Raw genomic sequence first — 24,752 nt, 5'->3', positions numbered from 1 at the left:
ATATATATATATATAGCCTGTAGGTATCCCCTTTTCTTTTCCGACGAAAATACCTACCGATGCTAGCTTGACTAGTAGTAATAGTATCCGCCAAAAAAGGGTTCAGTAAAGACAAGTTTAAATAAATAACAGGAATAAAATTAATTGTTCAATTCATGAAGCAAGAACATGAATGGTCCCCGCCGGCACGTATTTCCTAGGAAGGGAGGGGTACATCACATGGACATGTTTTCCTCACTCCAAGGAAATTGAGCAGATCCCTGCCAACTGCTGGCACCCATCGATCTGCAGTCTCTTCCAAGTAATTTCAACAAGTAGTCAACTCATCATCCAACTTCACAACTGAGGAGGAATCTTCCATTTTGAAAATGAAGCGGCGGCCGTGGCTTCAGGAAAATTAATTAATGGACACCGTCCCCTCCCCTTATCCCTCCCCTCACCATGGAATTATTATTATTATTATGAATATATATATATATTATTATTATTATTCATCTCATCGTTTACATATATATCGAATTCACTGCAAATGACTGAATATTCAATTACCAAGTCAACGCATGACATGGTAGATTCATATATAGTTTGTCCTGAATTCGGGCTGAGATTTTATTAGGATATATTCTAAATCTCTCAATATACTGCTTCACAGTCGATCGAGTTCATTTGATTCGTGGTTGTGATCGATTGATCGGAGCGTGTACTAGCTATCGATCATGGCTGCGACGGTGGTGCCGGTGGCCTACCAGGCGAACACGTCGGCAGCGGTTCCCGACTGGTTGAACAAAGGAGACAACGCATGGCAGATGATATCGGCGACCCTCGTCGGCATGCAAAGCGTGCCGGGACTGGTCATCCTCTACGGTAGCATCGTGAAGAAGAAATGGGCCGTGAACTCAGCTTTCATGGCTCTCTACGCCTTCGCCGCAGTGGTTTATATATATTAATTTTATTGTTTTATTAATTTGAATCCTGGCCATTTTAATTTCTTTTAATGAATGAATACACGAATATGCATCAGGATCGATCTTATTAATTTGGTTTGAGTATCATCCATCTTACGTTAATTAGTTAATTTCTTTATATATTCTATTCTTTTACCTGCTGCAGGTAATATGCTGGGTGACGTGGGCGTACAAGATGTCGTTCGGGGACCAGCTCCTGCCCTTCTGGGGAAAGGCAGGGCCGGCGCTGGGCCAGAAGTTCTTGATCAAGCAGGCGGTGCTGCCGGAGACGACGCATTCCTACCACAACGGGACGGTGGAGACGGCCACGGCGATGCCGTTTTATCCGATGGCGTCGATGGTGTGGTTCCAGTGCGTCTTCGCGGCCATCACCGTCATTCTCCTGGCCGGTTCGCTGCTCGGCAGGATGAACATCAAGGCGTGGATGATGTTCGTTCCCTTGTGGCTCACTTTCTCTTACACCGTCGGGGCCTTCAGCCTCTGGGGCGGTGGCTTCTTGTTCCAATGGGGCGTCGTCGACTATTCCGGCGGCTACGTCATTCACCTCTCTTCCGGTGTCGCCGGCTTCACCGCCGCTTACTGGGTATTTAGTATAAATTACTCAATCATATACTTGGCTTAATTAATTGTATGTGTCTTCTTCTCCGGCGGTTAGCAAGGGTAAGAATCACTAAGTATTAATTGTAGGTGGGACCAAGATCGAAGGACGATAGAGAGAGATTTCCGCCTAACAACGTGTTGCTGATGTTGGCCGGAGCGGGGCTGCTGTGGATGGGCTGGGCTGGTTTCAACGGCGGCGATCCGTACAGTGCCAATATCGACTCTTCCATGGCGGTTCTCAACACAAACATCTGCGCCTCCACGAGCCTTCTGGTCTGGACTTGTCTGGATGTCATCTTCTTCAACAAACCTTCGGTTATCGGCGCCGTTCAGGGCATGATCACCGGCCTCGTTTGCATCACCCCCGGCGCAGGCAAGCTTAATTATAATAAATTTCCTAGCTGTTGCTGTTACATTTGTGTTGGATTGTAAATTAATTAAAAGAAAAAACAAGACAGAAAAATTTAGCGTGATTTATTAATGAGATAAATAATTAGTAACTTTGCAACCCCATTGACCAACCCCAATCCTATCCTGTTAAGAAATTAAGAAATATTTAGGTATACCTCAATGGCCAATGTTAATTTGATCATATCATGTTTGTCACCAAGAACTATATATGGCCATCACAATTTGAGACTCAGCTTTTGAACTAATATCTATCGGAGTGAGTATAATTATATTTCTAGATGTTTTGATTGAGATCAACATTGATTGATGTTGCAGGTCTGGTTCAAGGATGGGCGGCTATAATAATGGGGGTTTTCTCCGGCAGCGTGCCATGGTTCACGATGATGATCGTCCACAAGAGGTCGAAGCTGCTGCAGCAAGTGGACGACACGCTGGGCGTCTTCCACACCCACGCCGTTGCCGGCTTTCTCGGGGGTGCTCTGACGGGTCTGTTTGCAGAGCCAACGCTTTGCGCCCTCTTCTTGCCGGTGACCAACTCCAGGGGAGGAGTTTACGGCCGGTCGGCCGGCGGAGTCCAAATCCTGAAACAGATTGTGGGTGCCAGCTTTGTGATTGGGTGGAACCTCGTGGTAACGTCGATCGTCTGCCTGGTGATAAAGCTGGTTGCGAGGATTCCATTGCGGATGTCGGATGAACAGCTGAAGATCGGAGACGACGCCGTGCACGGAGAAGAAGCATATGCGTTGTGGGGGGACGGCGAGAAGTATGACTCAACCAAGCATGGCTTCTACTCCGTCGACGATACAGTCCATGAAACCACCTCCACCGGCGCCACGCAAGTCCTCTAGCTAAGCTAGGCTAGGCTAGGCTCAGGCTAAGAGAAGAAAACAGTAACTATATATATATATATATATATGGTGTGTGTGTAATCTCCTTAATTTTTCTTCAGACGTGAATAAGCTGCCTGCCCGCCAGCCCAGTCCAGGTGGTGCTTCAATTGTATAATCTCATTTTCGACGCTTCTGGAGTTTGTACACTGAGGTCATTAATTTTAACTCTTCGTAGCGACGTGCTATACTGCTCTCGTGTAGTGTCAAGTGAATTAGGGCTGCTGCATCGATGCCCAAATATAGTGACAAATGAGCAAGGATTCCCGTATTTGCTTGGACGGATGTGGGTAAAGAAGTTAGTCCAACATCAAAATCAAAATCAAAAACAAAATAAAAAACAAAATCAAAACCAAAACTAAAAACAAAATCAAACTAAAAAACAAAATCAAATTCAAAGTCAAAACCAAAATCAAAATCATAGATTAAGGATTGGGTCATGAAACATAGGAACATTAATAGGCAAAGCTATGGAAGTGGTAGATGTGATGATTAGGAGAAAGATTAATATTATGTGCCTTCAAGAGACGAGATGAGTAGGGAAAAAAGCAAAAATTTTGTCAAAAAATGGATATAAAATATGATACACAGGAAATGATCGAGCAAAAAATGGAGTGGGGATCATTATGGATAAAAGCTTAGTAGATGAGGTAGTGGATGTAAAGAAAATAGGGGATAGGATTATTATGGTGAAAGTTATTCTAGAAAGAATGACTATGAATATCTTTAGTACATATGTACCACAAGCGGGGTTAGGTGAGGAGATAAAAGCAAAATTCTGGCAGGATCTAGAGGAACTCATACAAATGATACCAAGAGGAGAGAAAGTGATTATAGGAGGTGACTTAAATGGTCACGTGAGTAGAGACGGAAACAGTTATAGAGAGGTACATGGAGGGTATGGATTCGGGAAAATTAATAATGAGGGTAAGTCTATTCTAGATTTTGCAATGGCATATGGGCTCATCATAACCAATACTAGGTTCAAAAAATGGGACGAACACTTAATCACATATAAAAATGTCACATCAAGCACCCAAATAGATTACTTCCTCATGAGACAAGAAGACCGGGTATGTTGTAGGGATTGTAAGTTGATACCGGAAGAGTGTTTGACTACTCAACATAGACTTCTAGTACTTGACGTCCAAGTAAGAAATTGGAAGAGAAAAAATCACATAAAACAAAATTCAAGAATCAGGTGGTGGGATTTAAAATGGGAGAAACAACTAATCTTTAAAAAAAAAATTAAGGGGTAGAAGAGAATGGAATGGAGAAGGACAGACAAACCAAATGTGAAGAGAAATGACTAATGCCCTGAGAAACACAACAAATGTAGTGCTTGGAGAGACAAATGGTAGAGCTACTAATCTTAAGGAGTCTTGGTGGTGGAATGAAGAAGTGCAATTGAAAATTAAAAAAAAGAAAAATTGCTATAAGGCTGTATATCAATGCAACAATGAAGAAAATTAAAAAAATTATAAAGAATAAAAAAAGGCAACAAAAAAAGCTGTTAGTGAAGTAAGGTCAAAAGCATACGAGAATCTATATAAACGACTTGATACAAAAGATGGAGAAAGGGATATATATAAATTAGCTAAAGCAAGAGAAAGAAAAACAAGGGATTTAAATCAAGTGAAATGCATAAAAGATGAAAATCAAAATGTATTAGTGAATGAGAGAGCGATTAAGGAGAGATAGAAGGAGTATTTCAGTAAATTATTCAATGATGATGGCGACACAATAGTTAGGTTGTGACATCTTAATAACTCCGAAGGGAACGTGAGTTATACATTTTATCGACGCATAAGTCCAAATGAAATAAGACAAGCATTAAAAAAGATAAAAAATCATAAGGCGATGGGACCGGATAATATACTAATAGAAGCATGGAAATGCATGGGAGAAGAGGGCATCTCCTGCCTAACGAAATTATATAACGCGATTCTTAAATAAAAAAAGATGCCAGATAAGTGGAGGAAGAGTACTTTGGTTCCTATATGTAAGAACAAAGGAGATGTTCAAAACTGTGAAAATTATAGAAGAATTAAGTTAATGAGCCATACTATGAAACTCTGGGAGAGAGTAATAGAGTAGAGACTCAGAAAAGAAACGGAGGTTTTAGAAAATCAGTTTGGTTTCATGCCTGGTAGGTTAACAATGGAAACTATATACCTACTGAGATGCCTAATGGAAAGGTATCGGGATCATCAGAAGGACCTACATATGGTGTTTATAGATCTAGAAAAGGCCTATGATAGGGTCTCTAGAGAAGTATTATGGAGGGTTTTAGAGAAGAAAGGAGTCCGAATAGTCTATATACAAGCCCTTAAGAACATGTATCATGGTGCAGAGACAAGGGTCAGAGCATGTGGAGGGGATACTGAACCGTTTAAAATTACAATAGGATTGCATCAAGGTTCTGCACTAAGTCCATACTTATTTGCTTTAGTAATGGATGAACTCACTAAAGATATTCAGACAGAGGTGCCATGGTGTATGCTATTTACAGACGACATAGTGTTGGTGGATGAAACAAAAGAAGAAGTGAACACTAAGTTGGAGTTATGGAGAAACAATTTAGAATCTAAGGGATTTAAATTAAGTAGAAAGAAAGCAGAAAGAAAACAGAATATATGAAATGTAAATTTAGTAAGAATGCAAGAGTGGAGGATGTTATAATAAAATTGGAAGACCAAATCTTACAAATAAAAGACCATTTTCGATATTTGGGATCATAGATTCAAAAAGATGGAGAAATTCACGAGGATGTCACACATAGAATTAAGGCAGGTTGGCTAAAATGGAGAAATGTATCGGGGTGTTATGTGATGGTAAGATCCCATTAAAATTGAAAGAAAAATTCTATAGGATAGCTATAAGATCAGTTTTGTTGTACGGCTCAGAATGTTGGGCAGTTAAATACCAACATGAGCAAAAGACGAGTGTGGCGGAGATGAGGATGTTAAGATGGATGTGCGGTCATACAAGAAAAGATAAAATTAGAAATGAAGTTATTCATAATAAGATAAGAGTAGTGTCAATAGAGGAGAAGATGAGAGAGACTAGACTAAGATGGTTTGGTCATGTGAGAAGGAGACCAAGAGATGCTCTTGTGAGGAGAGTTGATGAAATGGAACAATTAATCAAAAAAAGAGATAGAGGCAGATCTAAAAAGACTTTGAGGGAGACATTAAAGTTTGATATGAAGTGTATGGATCTCAATGAAAATATGACAAAAGATAGAAATATATGGAAGTCTAGAATTCATGTTGCCGACCCCACATAATGGGATAAAGGTTAGATATATTGTTGTTATTGTTACTTTGACTTATAATTTAATTCTTTTTGTTTTTACTTAGGGAAGTTTTAAAAAAAAATTACTTTAGCTGCCATGGTAATGTTTCTCTCAACTTTATATATTGTGACTACTGACTCACAACTTCCACTTTTGACTTTCAACACTAGTTTTGGTGTAGAATGGATGATTAATCATGATGTCTTGAAATTAAATCGGCTCACTGAATGATTTTGTGATTATAAACGTATCACCAAAACATCCTGTTCATGGCTTTATCTTTATGCCATTGTCACTTCCTATGTAAATGGAAATTGATAGAATTTGATGTGTTTGCAATGGATGGAACTTGGAATCAAAAAGTACTTCATAGGATTTGGGGAGGAAAAAACGTCTGGACTTCATGGGAATAATAATTTTTTGGCTAATACATGAGACTTAGCAGATTTAATGAAAAGTAATTTAATTTCGTTACTCATATTATTGTCATTAATGTGTTTTACAAAAGTAATGTTAATAACTGTCCTGGAACATTTGTTAAATTAAGAGATATAAATTCATCATATTTTTCACTCTATTACTAATAGTTTGTTAATAAATCATTAAGCACAGTATTTGTAAAGTTCTAAAGCCAACAAATGACGATAAGTTGGAGGTCCAAATTGGGTTCCCCCCCCCCCCCCCCCTCTAAAATTATGCAATCATTCTTTATTAGCTTTTTGCTTGCATTAATGTCATAATACTACGTGAATACAAAATTGTTAGAATGAAACATATCAGTTATCAATTACCCATTACTCTATTAGTATAATATCAAGTTAAACAAATATATGAGCGTGGGTTCGATTTCTAGGAAAACAATTTTTGAGGGAGAACTTTAGGAGTGATATCAGTGATGTCAAGGCCTACCACTCTAGTCACATCCCGCGATTTACTTTCTCAGTATAACTTTAGGGGTAAAATAGTTAAGAACACCAATAATGAGGCGTTATTCAAAAATAAATAAATAAATAAACAAAAAACCATAATTTATTAGGGGACAATGTGCTGATGCATAAGTGTTGCTTCATCAGTACCATCTTCACAAGGGCACCTTCTAGCATATTGTGAAGGTGGATCTTGCCAAGGCTTACGAATATGTTGAGTGGGATTTCTTGTTATTTGCACTGAAGCTGGTGGGGTCTCAACCAATATTCTATTAGTGGATCCATGTTTGGGTGACGACTCCAGAGTATCCTGTCAAAAATAATGGGGAGCTGCATGGATATTTTCCTAGGACAAGAGGCGAACATCAGGGCGATTTGTCATCTCCTTATTTGTTTCTGTTGGGCATGCAAGTCCTACAAGGGATTATTGCTCACTGCCCTGCACTCGGGCTAATCCTTTTCATTATCATATTAGCAGTGTAATGACTTGCTCTTGTTTTCTCATTGGAACAAGGAGTCGATGGCTACTTTCAAGTCATGCTTGGATAAATTTGCCACTTTTAGGTTTAGTGGCTAATCCTCAAAAAAGTGACTTCTTTCTTTGTTGCTCGAACGAGGGTTTGCACGAGGAGTTGTATCAGCTATTGGGGTTTTAGAGGGGTTCCCTTGCTGTTCCATAATTAAAAGAGAGTTTGAACATGTTTTGCAGGCTTTCCTACAGAGTGGCACAAATTTAAATTCTCACTATTGGTGTATTGTGTCCTAATGTTAAATTTAGATGATGTCTAGTGAGTTTATAATAAATACATTAGTGTATCTTTTTATATATTAATAAAAGACAAATTTATCTTCATTCATACTCTTCAATTTGCTATATAAATAAATCCCTAGATCTCCTATTTGAGAGTCTTATTTTTAAGATGTTAAGAATATGTGATGAGATTATCTGATAATAGGTTTTTCTTAAATTATTCATTGTCCTTAAATTAATTGGATAGAGACTTTAATTAATAGAGTATAAACTGCACAAAACTTACTACCATGATCAGTATGAATTATTGATATTAAGGGTGGTGAGTTAACATATGACATGACGATGTTTTTGTAAACTCGTGGGTGGTTGTTAGAATATAATGCACTGAATATGACACTGATAACTGATTACATGACATTGTGAATAATGGTCATGTCGTCTAAGTTGCGATAATATACTTGATCTTTAAACTTGAATTAACATGGTTGTTTTATCTATTGGTGAGCAAAATTTGCTAATGCATCGAACCATCCGATTGTGAGGTAGAGAGATTTATCTATGTGGTTCCATATTACTGGTATATAAAAACAGGTGTTCATGAATATGATCTATCACCCTTGTTGTTATTAATAAAGTGAACATCTATGGTGTGTGATAGGACACTTCATGCCTAAGACATATCGATTATCAAAAAATGTGTTTCTTAAGGTATCATCTAGTCACATTGATAAGATCTGACATATAGTTATTGAATTTATGAGTTTATCACTTTATTACCCTTGATCAGTCGGGATATTAGGTGATAGAAAAATTATACTACACGATAATTGTCAACTGTAATAAGATCACTAGAAGTTAGACTTCATTGTCTTGCCCAAGAACTCTCAAATTATTATCGGAATATGGAGAAATTTTTATGATGGGTCAAGAAATATTAATTGGTGACAAACTGGTCACACACCATATAGTGATGCATCTAGTATAGACACTATGCAACCATTGTATCTTGACTATATCATTAAGTGTTACTGACGATGAAGCATCAAAAGTTAACGAACCAAAACACTAAGAGTCAACTACCTTAGCTCTAACGATCAACTGCCTCAGCAATCAACTAGCTAGTGGATGGGAGTCAACTCTTAGTGCTGCCTCAATCCTTCTTGGTGTTGTCCATGTGGTGATCAATTGAAGGAGGTAGTGGGGGATCAGGCAATGCAATTGACGTGCAAAGAGAAATGAGAAATTGCTTGGCTTTGCTCTTTACTTCTATCATTTCTATTTTGCTTCAAAAAATTAATTAGGCGTGAGTGCCGGGAGAAAAAAACACAGGTGCTGGTAATATAGAATCCTCTAACTAGCACAAAAAAAGATGCACGTAGAGGTACCAAATTACAAGTTAGGTGTGGACGAACTAGTCCTACCAAGACTTGAAATGGATTCAATCTCAATACAAAAATAGTTTATGTATTCAACTTAACATCGAACATTAAGTATTCATTTATTACATTTCATATGATAAAATAACATATTACATAAATATTCAAAATATGTATGATGTGTATTTATTTCTTTTGCTGTATATGTTTAATACACAAAATTTTTAACTTTACCCCACCACCATACTAGTATTCCTTCACTCACAAGTAGAAAATGGCTTGGAGGGATGTCTTTCGTTCAAAAGATTGGACCGAACAGTTAGGGCATTCGGCCTTTGTTTGTTTGGAACAAGGTTTTGGTGTCTAAGTTAGTTTGGCGTGTTATTCAAGGTGAAGAGAAATCTAATTGGATTTGAAGCATCCACAAGTATCACATCAGGGGGTAGGTGTCTGGCTTCTTTGAGTACCATATTGGTGTCCATGGTACTGGTGGAAGCTTCTTCAAATGAGGGAGGTGGTGCGGCCCCATCTTAGATGGAGGATTGGGGATGGTCTGTTTCTATGGCATGATCATTGCCGCCCATTTGGTGTGCTTGTTGACTATAATTCTTGATAGTTACCTCGGGGTTGGGGATTTCTATTGAAACGATGGTGGTAGAAATTTTTCATGGGGGTGTTTTGCGATGGTTGAATGTGGAGATAGAGGCTTTGATGGAGATCCATAGGTCTATGCCTGCCCAAGGCTTGATGGGTCAACTGGATGTATAGCAGCAAGTCCTAAGAGGATGTTGCTTTCTCTATGAAATTCGCTTTTACTACTATTATAGTGCGACGTGATAAGGTGTCATGCAGTAAATTGGTGTGGCGTAACTTAGGAATTCCCTCATGATGCCTTCATTCCTCTGTTTGCTATTTGAGAGAGGTTCTCCGCTTTAGACCACCTTAACCTTTAATTACCCGTTCCCAATAAGCACTTCTCAAGCAAGGTAGCAAAAGAGATATACCATCTCTTTTTCGATTGTGCTTAGTGTAAGTTTTCTTGACCATGGGCAGCTCTAAAATGGAACGGGAAGCAGCCTTGGCAAATTGCCCCTTGACCTTATCTTTCATGTGGCAGTCTCCTTTCTATGGTGGAAGCAAACTAACAAGTACTTTTATGACAAGGAGCGGACGAAAATACAGTTGGCAAACTAGAAGCAAGATAAATTCCAATTTTAACATGGGCGCACTTTATGATATAGGAGAGACACCAGCCTGCACATCAGAAATAAAACAAGAAACATCAACCAACACATATCTAACCTCAGTAAAATAATGAGAAGCAAGAAATGGGTAACATACATCTGTGACAATAAATTTGTCCAAAATATTTAGAGATGGCAACAACCATTCGGACAAATATATTGGGCAATTTTGGTGCTGGCTTCCATCATCTGCAACGCAATAAAAACAACATATCCCAAATTCAGTTATTTTATTGAAAGTGTGGAACACTAAGTAAGCCACCGGATACTGCTTCCGCACCTGAGGCCCGTACAAGTACTCGGTGTGTGACAAAGGACTGCATCAATTAGAAAACGGGTAACTGTCGCAATAGCCGATAGCATCATTCAATTATTAGAAAAGCTTGTACACTAGACAAGCAGAGCAATTATTTGCATTTTATATGGATGCAAGGGAATAAACTGCCTACAGGAGAGATTAAGACTCAAAATATTGCTAGGTACACAATGATCCCCCATCAATTTTTCAAGAGTCCACTGTATCTACAGTTTCAATGAATGAGAAAGGTTCAATATCAATGCAATCAGTAGAAGTGGCTCATGAGCATTGTACTTGACATACCCACTTCCTTGCCCCAACAACATACAGACTGATCATTGAAGCCAACCATGATGAATGTTATTAGTCACTAAATTTCTCACAATGCTTCGTCAGAAACAGACGGATCAAAATCTTTCACTGCTTGTTGTTAACAAATGGAATATATTCATTTAACATAGACTCGCATAGCTTTGCTTTCTAGCATCCGTACAATATGCAACAGTAAGCTGGGATGTAGTGATTCAACTATTCAAGAATATGAATTTATAGCTTTGTGAAATAAAGGAAGGCAATGAATGGTTAATACCTGCCAAACTGAAGGCATGTATTCACGATATGCAAGTATTTGAGGACCCCTCCTAGTCCTCGTGGCTCTCCCATCTGTGGTATTTTCTGATGACCATTGTCCTGAATTCCTGTAACAAATATTTGTTGGATAAAAATGTCCCCCATATAGGAATGACTACTTCCTGGCCCGCATATTGTCACATTATACCAGAGATAAGAGTACCATCCAAACTACATAAATTGCATCTCAAGCAACAACAAGCTTTTAACAATGGTATTTTATAAAGTTACAGGACTTTCCAGATTTGATAACATTTAACTGGAAAGATAGGTTCTTCTGAGGCATTGAACTAAAGAAAAAAGAGATACCATTCCAATATATATTGGAGGAAATATTCATATATGTAATATATATTGTAAGAAATATATTACACATATGAGTTTTCATATTAGTTTATTAATGTTGACGTGGGAATGGCAATTTTAGCAAAAATTACTGAGGTGGCAGCCACATCAACCACCTCAGTCAGCCATACTATCAATTAACAGTTTTTTCTAATGGATAGTTAACAGTAGACAAAAATTGGAACAAAATTAATTTGGATACTAATTGAAAAAATAAAAGTTTAGTCCAAGATTGAAACAAATGTAAAGTTGAGTAAAATGCATGCTTTTAGTGCTTAAGTTGGACTTTCTCATTTGGCCTTTTCTTGGACAAGGAAGAAGCACTAATGCTGTGCTTTTAACAACACTGGTCCTTCCCACCAAGAGAATTGGGAAATTAACTTTCCCAAGTGATGGGAAAAAACTCAACTTTTCGAACAGAATTTCCCTTTCAGGATTGTATTCAGAAAAAAAAAAAAACTTGGTATTATACTATCTTATTTGAACTCCGCCTGGGGATGTTATCCACTGCCGGTCCCAAGCCCGGATAAAGGAGGGTTGTGTTAGGTAGCCGACAACCAACGTAAAACTTAGTCGGATCCAAAATATGACCTCTAGACAAATTATGAAAAATCATTTGGGCGTGGGCGTAGCCCTTCATAGCGATGTGCTACACTGCCCACGTGTAGTGCCAAGTGAGCTAGGGCCGCTGTATTGGCGCCCGGATGTAGTAACAAATGAGCAAGGGTTCCCGCATTTGCTTGGACGGATGTGGGTAAAGAAGTTAGTCCAAACTCAAAATCAAAATCAAAACCAAAACCAAAATCAAAATCAAAAACAAAATCAAATTCAAAGTCAAAGCCAAAAACAAAACCATAGATTAAGGATTGGGTCATGGAACATAGGAACATTAACAGGCAAAGCTATGGAAGTGGTAGATATGATGATTAAGAGAAAGATTAATATTTATGTGCCTCAAGAGACGAGATGGGTAGGGAAAAAAGCAAAAATCTTGCCAAAAAATGGATATAAAATATGGTACATAGGAAATGATCGAGCAAAAAATGGAGTGGAGATTATTATGGATAAAAGCTTAGTAGATGAGGTAGTGGATGTAAAGAGAATAGGGGATAGGATTATTATGGTGAAGGTTATTCTAGGAAGAATGACTATGAATATCTTTAGTACATATGCACCACAAGCAGGGTTATGTGAGGAGATAAAAGCAAAATTCTGGGAGGACCTAGAAGGACTCATATAAATGATACCAAGAGGAGAAAAAGATTATAAGAGATGACTTAAATGGTCACGTGGGTAGAGACGGAAACGGCTATAGAGAGGTACATGGAGGGTATGGATTCGGGAAAATTAATAATGAGGGTAAGTCTATTCTAGATTTTGCAATGGCATATGGGCTCATCATAACCAATACTAGGTTCAAAAAATGGGACGAACACTTAATCACATATAAAAATATCACATCAAGCACCCAAATAGATTACTTCCTCATGAGACAAGAGGACCGGGTATGTTGTAGGGATTGTAAGGTGATACCGGGAGAGTGTTTGACTACTCAACATAGACTTCTAGTACTTGACGTCCAAGTAAGAAATTAGAAGAGAAAAAATCACATAAAACAAAATTCAAGAATCAGGTGGTGGGATTTAAAAGGAGATAAACAACTAATCTTCAAAGAAAAATTAAGGGGAAGAAGAGAATGGAATGGAGAAGGACAAACAAACCAAATGTGGAGAGAAATGGCAAATGCCCTGAGAAGCACAGCAAAGGTAGTGCTTGGAGAGACAAATGGTAGAGCCACTAACCTTAAGGAGTCTTGGTGGTGGAATGAAGAAGTACAATTGAAAATTAAAAATAAGAAAAATTGGTATAAGGCTGTATATCAGTGCAACAATGAAGAAAATCAAAAAAATTACAAAGAATCAAAAAAGGCAGCAAAAAAAGCTGTTAGTGAAGCAATGTCAAAAGCATACGAGAATCTATATAAACGACTTGATACAAAAGATGGAGAAAGGGATATATATAAATTAGCTAAAGCAAGAGAAAGAAAAACAAGGGATTTAAATCAAGTGAAATGCATAAAAGATGAAAATCAAAATGTATTAGTGAATGAGGGAGCGATTAAGGAGAGATGGAAGGAGTATTTCAATAAATTATTCAATGATGATGGCGACACAAGAGTTAGGTTGGGACATCTTAGTAACTCCGAAGGGAACGTGAGTTATACATTTTATCGACGCATAAGTCCAAATGAAATAAGACAAGCATTAAAAAAGATGAAAAATCATAAGGCGGTGGGACCGGATAATATACCAATAGAAGCATGGAAATGCATGGGAGAAGAGGACATCTCCTGGCTAACGAAATTATTTAACGCGATTCTTAAATCAAAAAAGATGTTAGATGAGTGGAGGAAGAGTACTTTGGTCCCTATATATAAGAACAAAGGAGATGTTCAAAACTGTGAAAATTACAAATGAATTAAGTTAATGAGCCATACCATGAAACTATGAGAGAGAGTAATAGAGCAAAGGCTCAGAAAAGAAACAGAGATCTTGGAAAATCAGTTTGGTTTCATGCCTGGTAGGTCAACAATGGAAGTTAAATACCTACTAAGACGCCTAATGGAAAGGTATCGGGAGCATCAGAAGGACCTACATTTGGTGTTTATAGATCTAGAAAAGGCCTATGATAAAGTCCCTAGAGAAGTATTATGGAGGGTTTTAGAGAAGAAATAAGTCCGAATAGCCTATATACAAGCCCTTAAGGACATGTATTATGGTGCAGAGACAAGGGTCAGAACATGCGGAGGGGATACTGAACCGTTTAAAATTACAATAGGATTGCATCAAGGTTCTGTACTAAATTCATACTTATTTTCTTTAGTAATGGATGAACTCACTAAAGATATTCAGACAGAGGTGCCATGGTGTATGCTTTTTGCAGACGACATACTGTTGGTGGATGAAACAAAAGAAGGAGTGAACACTAAGCTTGAGTTATGGAGAAACAATTTAGAATCTAAGGGATTTAAATTAAGCAGAAAGAAAACAGAATATATGGAATGTAAATTTAGTAAAAATGCAAGAGTGAAGGATGTTAAATAAAATTGGAAGACCAAATCTTACAAAGAAAAGATCATTTTAGATATTTGGGATCAGTGATTCAAAAAGATGAAGAAATTCACGAGAATGTCACACATAGAATTAAGGCAGGTTGGCTAAAATAGAGAAATGCATCGGGGGTGTTATGTGATGGTAAAATCCTTATAAAACTGAAAGGAAAATTCTATAGGACAGCTATAAGGCCAGTTTTGTTGTACGGCTCAGAATGTTAGGCAGTCAAATACCAGCATGAGCAAAAGACGAGCGTAGCGGAGATGAGGATGTTAAGATGGATGTGCAGCCATACAAGAAAAGATAAAATTAGAAATGAAATTATTCGTAATAAGGTAGGAGTAGTGACAATAGAGGAGAAGATGAGAGAGACTAGACTAAGATGGTTTGGTCATGTGAAAATGAGACCATGAGACGCTCCTGTGAGGAGAGTGGATGAAATTGAACAATTAGTCAAAAAAAGAGGTAGAGGCAGATCTAAGAAGACTTTGGGAGAAACATTAAAGTTTGATTAAAGTGTATGGACATTAATGAAGATATGACAAAAGACATAAATACATGGAAGTCTAGAATTCATGTAGCCAACCCCACATAGTGGGATAAAGGCTGGATATGTTGTTGTTGTTGTTATATTATATTACCTTATTCGATATATAGTATATTATATGTTTGCGATATATAATAAATCACATTATATGTCGCTATATCATAATAATACATATTTATTATAAATATATGTATATTTATATATTCATATATATATATGGTGTATTATATACTATATTTTACTTGTAATATGACATATTTTATATTTATATTAGGATAATATATAATATATATATATATATATATGATAACACATATTGCAAATTATTGTAACATATAATATGGTATGAGACTAATTGTTTTGAATAAAAAGATGAACCTAACTTTCTCCAAACATCTCAAAGCTTTCAATGATAGGTCTTTTAAAACAAAATTAGTCATTAATTGGCACTCTTAAATTCTGGATCTTTGAGTCACATAGAATCCAAAATAAATCATTACAGCTTCAATCAGTATGTACAAATCATGAGACCTAGCCGTTTTGCCTCAATTGCCAGACAATGTCCAGCATTGACCATTGACCTTGAACTTCTTTCAGCTTTGGCGATTCAAATTGAATTCAATCACAGAGTTCTAGTCCTGTATTAGAATAAGAATTATAACCAGCCTAGTTCTTGCCTGAAAACAAGTATGCAACTTGGTTCTGCTTCCAAGTCTAACGACCCCACCACAACTTTATATCCATAACCTATATGATGTTGGTGCTTAACCCCTCAAGCACTCTTATATAGAATTTCCGAACTCAGAGTCTAATTTGTATAGACTAAACTAGAATCCTAGATGCAAAACAGGCCATTTTCTATAATAATTTCACAAAAATTGCAAAAGAAGGTTGTTAAGAGGAAAACTGCACTAGGCTTCCTGAAGCAAACACTCGATAAGATTGCACTAGCTCTGTCACAAAATTACAGAAAGATGGAAGAAGAAAGTAGGGGAACAAGAAGCTTAAGAAAGAAGTAGAAGAAGATAGCAGCGAGAGGTAGGGAGGGAGAAAATCAATATTAATTATATTAAAAAATCAAGTGTTAATTCCACAATACACCATATGCCTTATTTATAGGCAATGTCTAAAGACAAAAAGATAACTACCTAAAATCTAATCAAAATATGATTCTAATCCCTAAATTAAATATAATTCTTATCATCTAAACAACTATGATAAATCAAAACAAAACGATATAAATAAACATAAACCATCAAATATCCGTTATCCCTATCATTCTCCTCTGGTTGGAGAAAAACTCGTCCTTGAGTTTTTTATGGTCTTGTGTAGCTGGGGAACAACCCATTGCTGCTATGGTAAAGCTAATATCCCATCATTATCCCTATCACAGCCATTCATCCTTGCTGAATGCTAGCTGGCACAGCTCCAAATAAATGTAAAAGTACATGGCCCAGTTTCCCAGTCAAAAATATGGCCATCTAGCCTACGTTGAATTCAAATTTTAAGATGTGTGTTGCACCAAGAAATGCAGAGCAATTGGGTTTGAACTGGCTAAATGTGATTGAATGGTAGCAATCATGACTAAAGATGATGCTAATGCAATCTTTCTAGTCAAAACAAAATTTAACTGGACCCTACTTTGCCAGGTTTTGACTAATTAAAATGCACATTATGGAAAAAACCTAGTCCATCTAAATAAATAGATTTTTCATTTCTGAAAGAAGTTAAATTACGATCCATCAGATAATTAGAGATTAACCTGTTTGCTTCAGTTGTTGAATATTTATCCCCCAAACTGGCTGTTTTTGTAACTAAAATGAGCATGGGATGTACCAGCAAAAGTTTTCTGATCTCCCGAACTATGGTTTGGGACACACACTGAAGAGAGTGACTTTTCCTACACAATAAAAAAAATATTGTATATGAGATACCAAGCAAGTATTCAGATTGTCAGATGGATGTACAAGTTACAGTAGAATAACCTAGCCAATTCAAGGCTGTGAATGGAGCAAATATGAATTCTGCAATTGAACAAGTGTATAATGCAATGTAATTCAAGAAAACTCCAGTCAAATTTTAATTGATCCAAACTGCAACCTTAAAGAATTAGTTACAACACCAATAACAACAATCACAAGTCTTAATCCCACTAGGTGGGGTCAGCCCCATGAATCTAGACTCATATCCTCTATAAGGCAATCATATCCCGTGTCATCTCTAAGGGTTTAAAGCTTAAAAAAAAAAAAAATACTTAAATCTGTAAGTTCTTATTCAACTCACCCTGCTAATCTAACTACCATAATGCATGAAAACATGCTTATTATTAAGAAAACTAATTGCCAGGACTTCTTGGTACAAAATATCAAGCCATAATCCATGTGGGGTAAGTTACATAAATTGTAGCTCAAAAACATTTCTATTTTATGATCGTATCTTTTGTAAGACCCTTACACCTCATATCATACCTAAGAGACCCCTTCAAGTATTCTTGATCTTCTTCTATCTCTTTTCCCAAAGACATGTTCAATTCTATCCACTATCCTCATGAGCCTCTATAGCTCTTCTTCTCTCACATGACTAAACCATCTTAATCATGTCTCATGCATCCTACCTTTAATAGGAGTGGTTCTTGGTGACCTTGTGTGTGTCTAATGTGGTGGAATGGAACCTAGATTCGTAAATATTTTGGTTGGATGGTATTCTAAATTTTTTTATTAAACATAATGATGATCTTAAGGCTGAAAAGAATAGTTTCTCTGATCTATTTCCAGAATATCATGTGCTAGAAATTGTTGTAAAGAGCAAAGGGAGAAATCCAGAAACCTTACCTAGAATCTTTGGCACTGAACAAGAGATTAGAGAATTTGAATGTGAAGGGCTTGCAAATGAGAAACTACAAAAGCTTGGTTCTTCCAAAAGATCAAAACTGTGAAACTGTTGAACAAGAGATTAGAGAATTTGAACCTTACCTAGTTGAAACTGTGCTGCATCAGAAAGATCAAAAGCAAGAAAACTGGGGAGACATTATTGGCTCGAAGAAAAATGTTATTCCCACTCCACTTTTGACAATTTCTACTGAAAGACTATATTGCCCCCATCTCCTCCTCTCTCTCTCTCTAACTTTACCTCCATCTCCCTCCAACTTCACCTCCTTCCCAGCCAAAGTCTCCTCCCCTCAGCAAACCCCTCCGTGAGGACACCAATGATACTACCTGTGGAGTTAATCCATGCCTAAATTGGGTAAGAGGATATCTCTATCAAGCAAGAGGATGGAGTTGCCGAGAGATCTTATAAGAGAAGATTGAGGAGAAAAAAGGTGTTAACACTTCTGTGCCAGAAATACAGTCAACTTTGATGAAATTGTGCAGATTCCATTGGGTAAAAATGGACCTGCTGAACCAGAGTTGTTGCGGCCCCTCTCACATCACCAAGCCATCTTAGGAGTGTCTCACGCATCTTATCTTCAATAAGAGTCCCCCAACCATGAGACACATAATCTCATTTTTAATTGTATCATTTCTTGTATGACCACACATTCACAATAACTTTCTCATCTCCATTACTCTCATATTTTGCATGTAATGGTGCCAACATTTCATACCATGCAACAAAGTTGGTCCTATACCCATCAAATGAAATTTCCCTTTTGGCTCCAATGGGATTTTACTATTGCATAACATGCAGAATGCACTTCTACATTTCAATCATTCTACCTTCATTCTATGAGTAATATCCTTAATAATCTCACCAGCTTGTTAAACAATTAATGAAAGGTATTGAAACTAATCTTTTTCTAAAATGACTCAATCATCACGTCTCACCATAACATCATCCATGCTAATAGTTTCACTCATCTTACATTTTATATATTCAATTTTCAATGTACTGGACTTAAAGGCTTTAGATTATAAAGTGCCCCTCATATCTTGAGCTTAGTATTCATGCTTTCATTTGTCTTATCCACTGAGGTAACGCCATCTTTAGTAACCTATATATGCAATTAAGACCTTTTTCGTTAAGACTTCTCTAAAGATCTTGTCATAAGCTTTTTCTAAATTTGTATACCCCATATGTAAATTCTTTAGTTTATCTTCACTAGACTTTTCCATCAGGCACTTTACCAAGTATATAGCTTCCATTGGTGGCCTACTAGGCATGGAAACAAATTGATTATCGAGCACCTTGGTTTCTCTTCTTAAACCTTAGCTTAGGCACCCTCTCCCAATGTTTCATAATGGCCCATTACCATGATCCTTCTCTAATTTCCACAAATTTGAATGTATCCTCTGTTCTTATAAGTAGGCACTAGATATTCCTCCATCTATCAAACATCCTCTTCAATTAGAGAATCACATTAAATATTTTTGTTAACCACAAAATGTTTTTTCTTTCATGCATTTCAATGTTTCTATGGGATATTATCTAGTCCAATTGTTTCACTATTATTATTTTCTCATGGCTTGTTTCACTTCTTTCAGACAAATACATCTATAAAACATTCGGCCCATCTTTTTTAGAATAACAATGATTTTCTAATGTAATATTTGTTTCTCCACATTCATTGAATAGCTTTGAAAAATACCCTTTCCATCTCGCTTTAATCACCCCTTCATTTAATAGTGACTTTTGGTCTTACTCTTTTATACACTTGGCTCAAATCCTTTTTTTGCTTTCTCTTACACTAACAACTTTCTCTATCTTTTGTGCTAAGTTGGTTGTACAATTTTCAAAAACTTTTGAGCTTGCATCACTAACAGCCTTCTTGACCTCCTTTTAGATAGCATAAACCTTTTCCAATTTTTCCTATTAGGGCATGTATGCTAAGTCTTTAAGTAACTCTTCTAGAAGAATTTTTGTTGTGTTCCTTGCCTCACCTTCCACAATCCAATCTCTTTTTTCACACTTTTTTCCTGAAAATAACTTGCTTTACGCCTATTAAATCTCACCATTTGATTTTTGGGTTTCACTTCTTATCATGTTTCCTTCTCCATATAGAAGTCAAGGACAAGTCTATGTTAAGTGGGTAGGCACTCTCCCCATGCAAGCAATCTTTTTACCTCATAAGAAATAAGTGTATTGTCTAGTCAATAAGCTACTTTTATATGTGAAGAAATGTTGATTCCATTACTTTTGAAAATGGTATTAGCTATAATTAAATTATATGTCATGGTCCCCATTCCCACATCTCTTGAGTAGAGAGGCATCATGCTGCAGATAAGTGGCCACGAGGCTCCCATCTAGTCAGCAATGGTCTGGTTGTGGTATTCTTGTGGATCCAGCTTTCCCTGCTGCATTAGGTTTGTGCTCGGCATGTGGCTCCCCCTTCCCCCTCTTAGCCTTGCGGTTAGTTCCTTATCAAGCAAAAACAATAAATTATATGCCATGAAAAAATTTCTCTCTTTCTTTCTCCAAAGCCATGACCATATGTTAAAAAATAAAATAAGATAAAAAATTGAAAGCTAGCCCTAAAATTAGGTCCAATTGATCCAAGGCCACATCTAGTAACTTTTTTATTGAAATTATCAGATTAACTCATAAGCAACCAGTTAATCCATATAGACAAGATATCTCCAAAATAACATGAAAGACATGACTCATGATTAAAAAAAAAAACTGATTTGTTCTTTCATGCTCCACAACCTTACATATCCATAGGATCCATAGGAGGAATGGCAGGACCCTTTTTTCCCCATGGAGGGGAAAGGAAGTAGTAGAAATGTTAGTTCCACACCTTCAAATAATCCTACTGAATCTGGTACCTGCTACTGTCCATGACAGCCAAAGATGTTGAAGCACGATCAATCCAGTGAAAAGCCCCAATGCTGATTATGAAAAATAATATAAACAACAGTGTCAGTGAAGTTTCGGCAATAAAACTTCCACAAGATCACAAAGAATTTCCATGAAACTTTCACTATTTCAGAGCGACCAGAAGCAAACTCTTTTTAGTTTATGGATCATTTGCTGCACTTTGCTTACATGGAAACAACTGTTCGTTCAAATGATTTATAAAACAGACACTACTATTAAGCCAGGCAGACTGACATATGAAAATGACTTTTTACACACCTATCAATCATAAGGAAATGAACATCAATGCCATGTCTTTCTCTTTCCTCTTGAAGCCGAAAATGCAATGTCTGTAATTTAACAAGATGAAGAACAAAGAAAAATCATTAAGTTTTGCAAGTTCCCAATTTGGACGAGACTTGAAAGTTAAATGAATGAACAGTAAAAGAGATAAAGGGAAAATTTCAATTTCCAGTAAGGAATCTTTTGTTCATAATTTGCTTTCAGTGATTTTTGGCCTTGAATTAGTTCGGTGGAAAATTATACTACTACTTCAGATTTAGGACATTATCTAAGGGATGAATCTGGAGTCTCTAAAGTTAGGCCTACCATTATTTTGGTCCCCCGGCACTTTATAATCTCTTATTATACAATCATCCATGTAAACACCAAATTTTACATATTTAGCCCAAAGTGATATATGCTTTGTTAACATGATAAGGTAGATTGAACTCTAGGACAGTGTTGTTCCAACCTGTGACTCTGAAATAGCAGTACTTAAGTTGGAGGAAATTGCACTTGAAGGACCATTAACATATCCTTCAAACATATTATTTCCCTAAATAATGCAAACAAAACGCGATGATGTCATGAAAGCTTGTTGCAGCTCAAGACAGAATTCAACACTCTGCCAGGATGGAAATAACATCAGGCTTTTGCAATTATGTGACTATGCCAATGATACAATCACATGTTCTCCAAAATTTATAAAAGTTGCAGAAAGATCTCTTTAACGTAAATCATTTGGTATTTAGTCAAATTTCCATATTTCCTGCTTTGACAAGTAAGCAGCAATAGTAATCTACAACCTGACTGCTACCACAAAAGTATGTATTGATTGTAGCTCCAATTGCAATAAAATAATCTGCAATATTTTTAACAATAGATGGCTATAGTTAACATTAAGGAAATCATGGAATGACACCTTCATCCACAGCATATCTGGGGGTTGGGAGAAACCCCAATAACAGCTACATGCATTGCTCTATTTCAGTGATCCGCTATCTCAGGGAAAGAGAACATTTCATCATTATGCTTTACTTTCTTGACTGACTTCATCAACATTGACATGTCTTAAGATGGATTCTTAGGAAATTTCATCAATCAGCTTTACTTACTTTCTTTCCTTCTCTTGTATTGCCATGTTTTAAGATCAATTCCTGTCCCAGGTAAATGTAACTTCATGATTGAACTTTGGTTCCGTTATTTCCATCACCTCCTTCTGATGCTGCAAACTGTTTAATACTAGTATGCATGAGTCACAACATCTTGCTTCTATTTATGTATATTTTTCAGAATAATCTGTTGAAGAAGATGAAGAAGAAAGTAATCCATGACCAAGAGGATAAGAGGACAAGATAAAGATGAAACAAGTGTTCAGCTGGGATGATAAGGATATTCCTTAAAATAGATAAGGAAATCCTAGTTGAAGTTTGATTCTAATCATAACATGTTATATTCTAGTCCTAAATAATAGGAGTGTAATCTAGTCCTAAATATTAGGAGAATTCTTAGGATCTTTTATGTATATATTTACATACCGTGAAGCAGTAAAGATTAAGGAAGTTTATTCCTCCCATTACAAACTTCCATTACCATATTTTTCATGGTATCAGAGCCACTGTTCCGAGGCAGAATCTACTACCTATTCCCTCTTTCCTACAGTCTAAAGACTCCTTCGGTATGGCTGAATCTCATACAGCAAGCGAAGCTTCAACCGAGTTACCTCCTCCAGCAAGGAATACCCAGGTTTCACCATCCCCAATCACCCTTGACAATCATTCCCTCCAAATTACTCAGCACAAGCTGAATGGAACCAACTTTGGAGAATGGTTTCAGTTAGTTTTGCTTGTAATCAGGGGGAAGGGATGTTGGTCCCTTAGGTAATGGCCACTCAGGGGGGGGGGTTGAATTGAGTGATTAAAAAAAAAACTTTTTTTACTTATTTAATTATTTATGTGATTATTCGTTCAATCTTATATTGTATCTATGTTACTACAATCAACAAGACAAATATCAAAGCAATAAAGAATGACTAATGAGCACAGTGATATATAGTGATTCGGTATATCACAAACACCTAATCCATTCTCCCAAGATCTCAACCACCCTTGGGGTTCCACTAAACCAATCAACTCCAAGGTTTTCCCTTAGTTTACCTAGGAAACTACACACAAACACCTAGATTTTCACCGAATCTAGGAAACTGAAACAAACCACACAAGAGTTTAAAGATTATAGATATTGTTCTCACAGGGACACAAGTAAACCACGAAATCAAAATATTACAAGGCAACAGTAAAATAATAATCGATTATACCCTCAGTTGATGGAGATGAAAAACATCAGTTTTCAGCGCTTCAACCTCCAACTGCCTTGGGCTTCTTGTTTGATGTGCAATAGGGCATGCAAGCCTTGCGGATCTTGGATGTGACAATGGAGACTTCGAAAACTCTTTTGACGGCTCTTGGAACGTTCAAAATATCATTAAGGAGCCTTTAATCCAAGCTTGAGTCGTATTTATACTCATTAGGGCGACCTACTTTCCGTTTAATTTTTCTACCCATTAGGCTTGAGTAGTCAACTAATGTTGAATCTTTAGTCGACTAAGCTGAATCTAAAGTCCACTTACTTGGATCTGAAGTCAACTTATCCGGATCAGGAGTCGACTTATGGGGAGGTTTAGTCGACTATTTGAAAACACTTCTCAGCCAAGTCGACTAATGTCGCAATGAAGAAAAGCTTATGCAGAGATGCTCTCTACTCAGTCGACTAATGCCATAGGCTTAGTTGACTAATGACCCAAATATGTAGAAAATGAATTTGCTCCATTAAATTATATTTGCAAAATGATTTTAGTAAATAAAAATATTTTACTGGAATTAAAGCCATAAAAAATATTAAAAATAAAATTGGGGGACAACGATTTGCGCATAAGTCAAAATTGGTCTCTTTATTAATCATCAAAACTCCAAAATTAATTAAATATGTCAAGTTGGCTCAACAAGGGAAAGATTGGATACTTAACCGGGATAGCCTCTAAGCCAAGCACAAGCTCAGCAAACTATGGTGTGTGGGGAGCTGAAAATTCTATTGTGATGGCCTGGCTGATCAATTCTATGGAGCCGAAGATTGAGAGGATATATTTATTCTACAAGACAGCTCAAGAGATTTGGGAGGCTCTTCAAGAAATTTATTCAGACATTGAAAACACTGCCCAAAGCTTTCAGGTCTGATCTACAATTCGAACAACTAGACTAGGTAATAATTCAATCACTAAATATTA

At 36.8% G+C, this 24,752-nt stretch overlaps 2 protein-coding genes across 12 annotated transcripts in view; one reads left to right on the top strand and one right to left on the bottom strand.

Moving 5' to 3' along the window:
• The first annotated feature begins 426 nt into the window (after positions 1–426).
• LOC127798895 (ammonium transporter 3 member 1-like) lies at positions 427–3,070 on the top strand. The gene is made up of 5 exons (XM_052332537.1): positions 427–568; positions 653–932; positions 1,111–1,548; positions 1,653–1,938; positions 2,292–3,070. Exons 2-5 carry the CDS (start codon positions 717–719, stop codon positions 2,822–2,824), a joined length of 1,473 nt encoding a protein of 490 aa, XP_052188497.1. The 5' UTR covers positions 427–568; positions 653–716; the 3' UTR covers positions 2,825–3,070.
• Positions 3,071–9,369: 6,299 nt separating this feature from the next.
• LOC127799908 (DNA repair protein XRCC2 homolog) overlaps positions 9,370–24,752 on the bottom strand; it is a 33,333-nt gene continuing 17,950 nt past the window's right edge. For 2 of the 11 annotated variants that reach the window (XM_052334185.1, XM_052334182.1), the window contains 7 exons: positions 21,467–21,537; positions 21,157–21,219; positions 17,157–17,294; positions 11,349–11,457; positions 10,742–10,778; positions 10,559–10,650; positions 9,370–10,471 (listed from right to left, as the gene is read on the bottom strand). In XM_052334185.1, the coding sequence (XP_052190145.1) occupies positions 10,448–10,471; positions 10,559–10,650; positions 10,742–10,778; positions 11,349–11,457; positions 17,157–17,294; positions 21,157–21,219; positions 21,467–21,537 (534 nt within the window). In that variant the 3' untranslated portion in view covers positions 9,370–10,447. Of the gene's footprint in view, positions 10,472–10,558; positions 10,803–11,348; positions 11,458–17,155; positions 17,295–21,037; positions 21,220–21,466; positions 21,538–24,752 lie in introns of those variants that run through there. The other 9 variants (XR_008022676.1, XR_008022674.1, XM_052334183.1 and 6 more) reach the window with 9 other exon arrangements.

Source organism: Diospyros lotus, chromosome 4 (assembly GCF_014633365.1).
Source record: "Diospyros lotus cultivar Yz01 chromosome 4, ASM1463336v1, whole genome shotgun sequence".
NCBI lineage: Eukaryota > Viridiplantae > Streptophyta > Magnoliopsida > Ericales > Ebenaceae > Diospyros > Diospyros lotus.
Note: the sequence above shows the minus strand (reverse complement) of the source record. Positions and strands in the feature narration are given on the sequence as shown.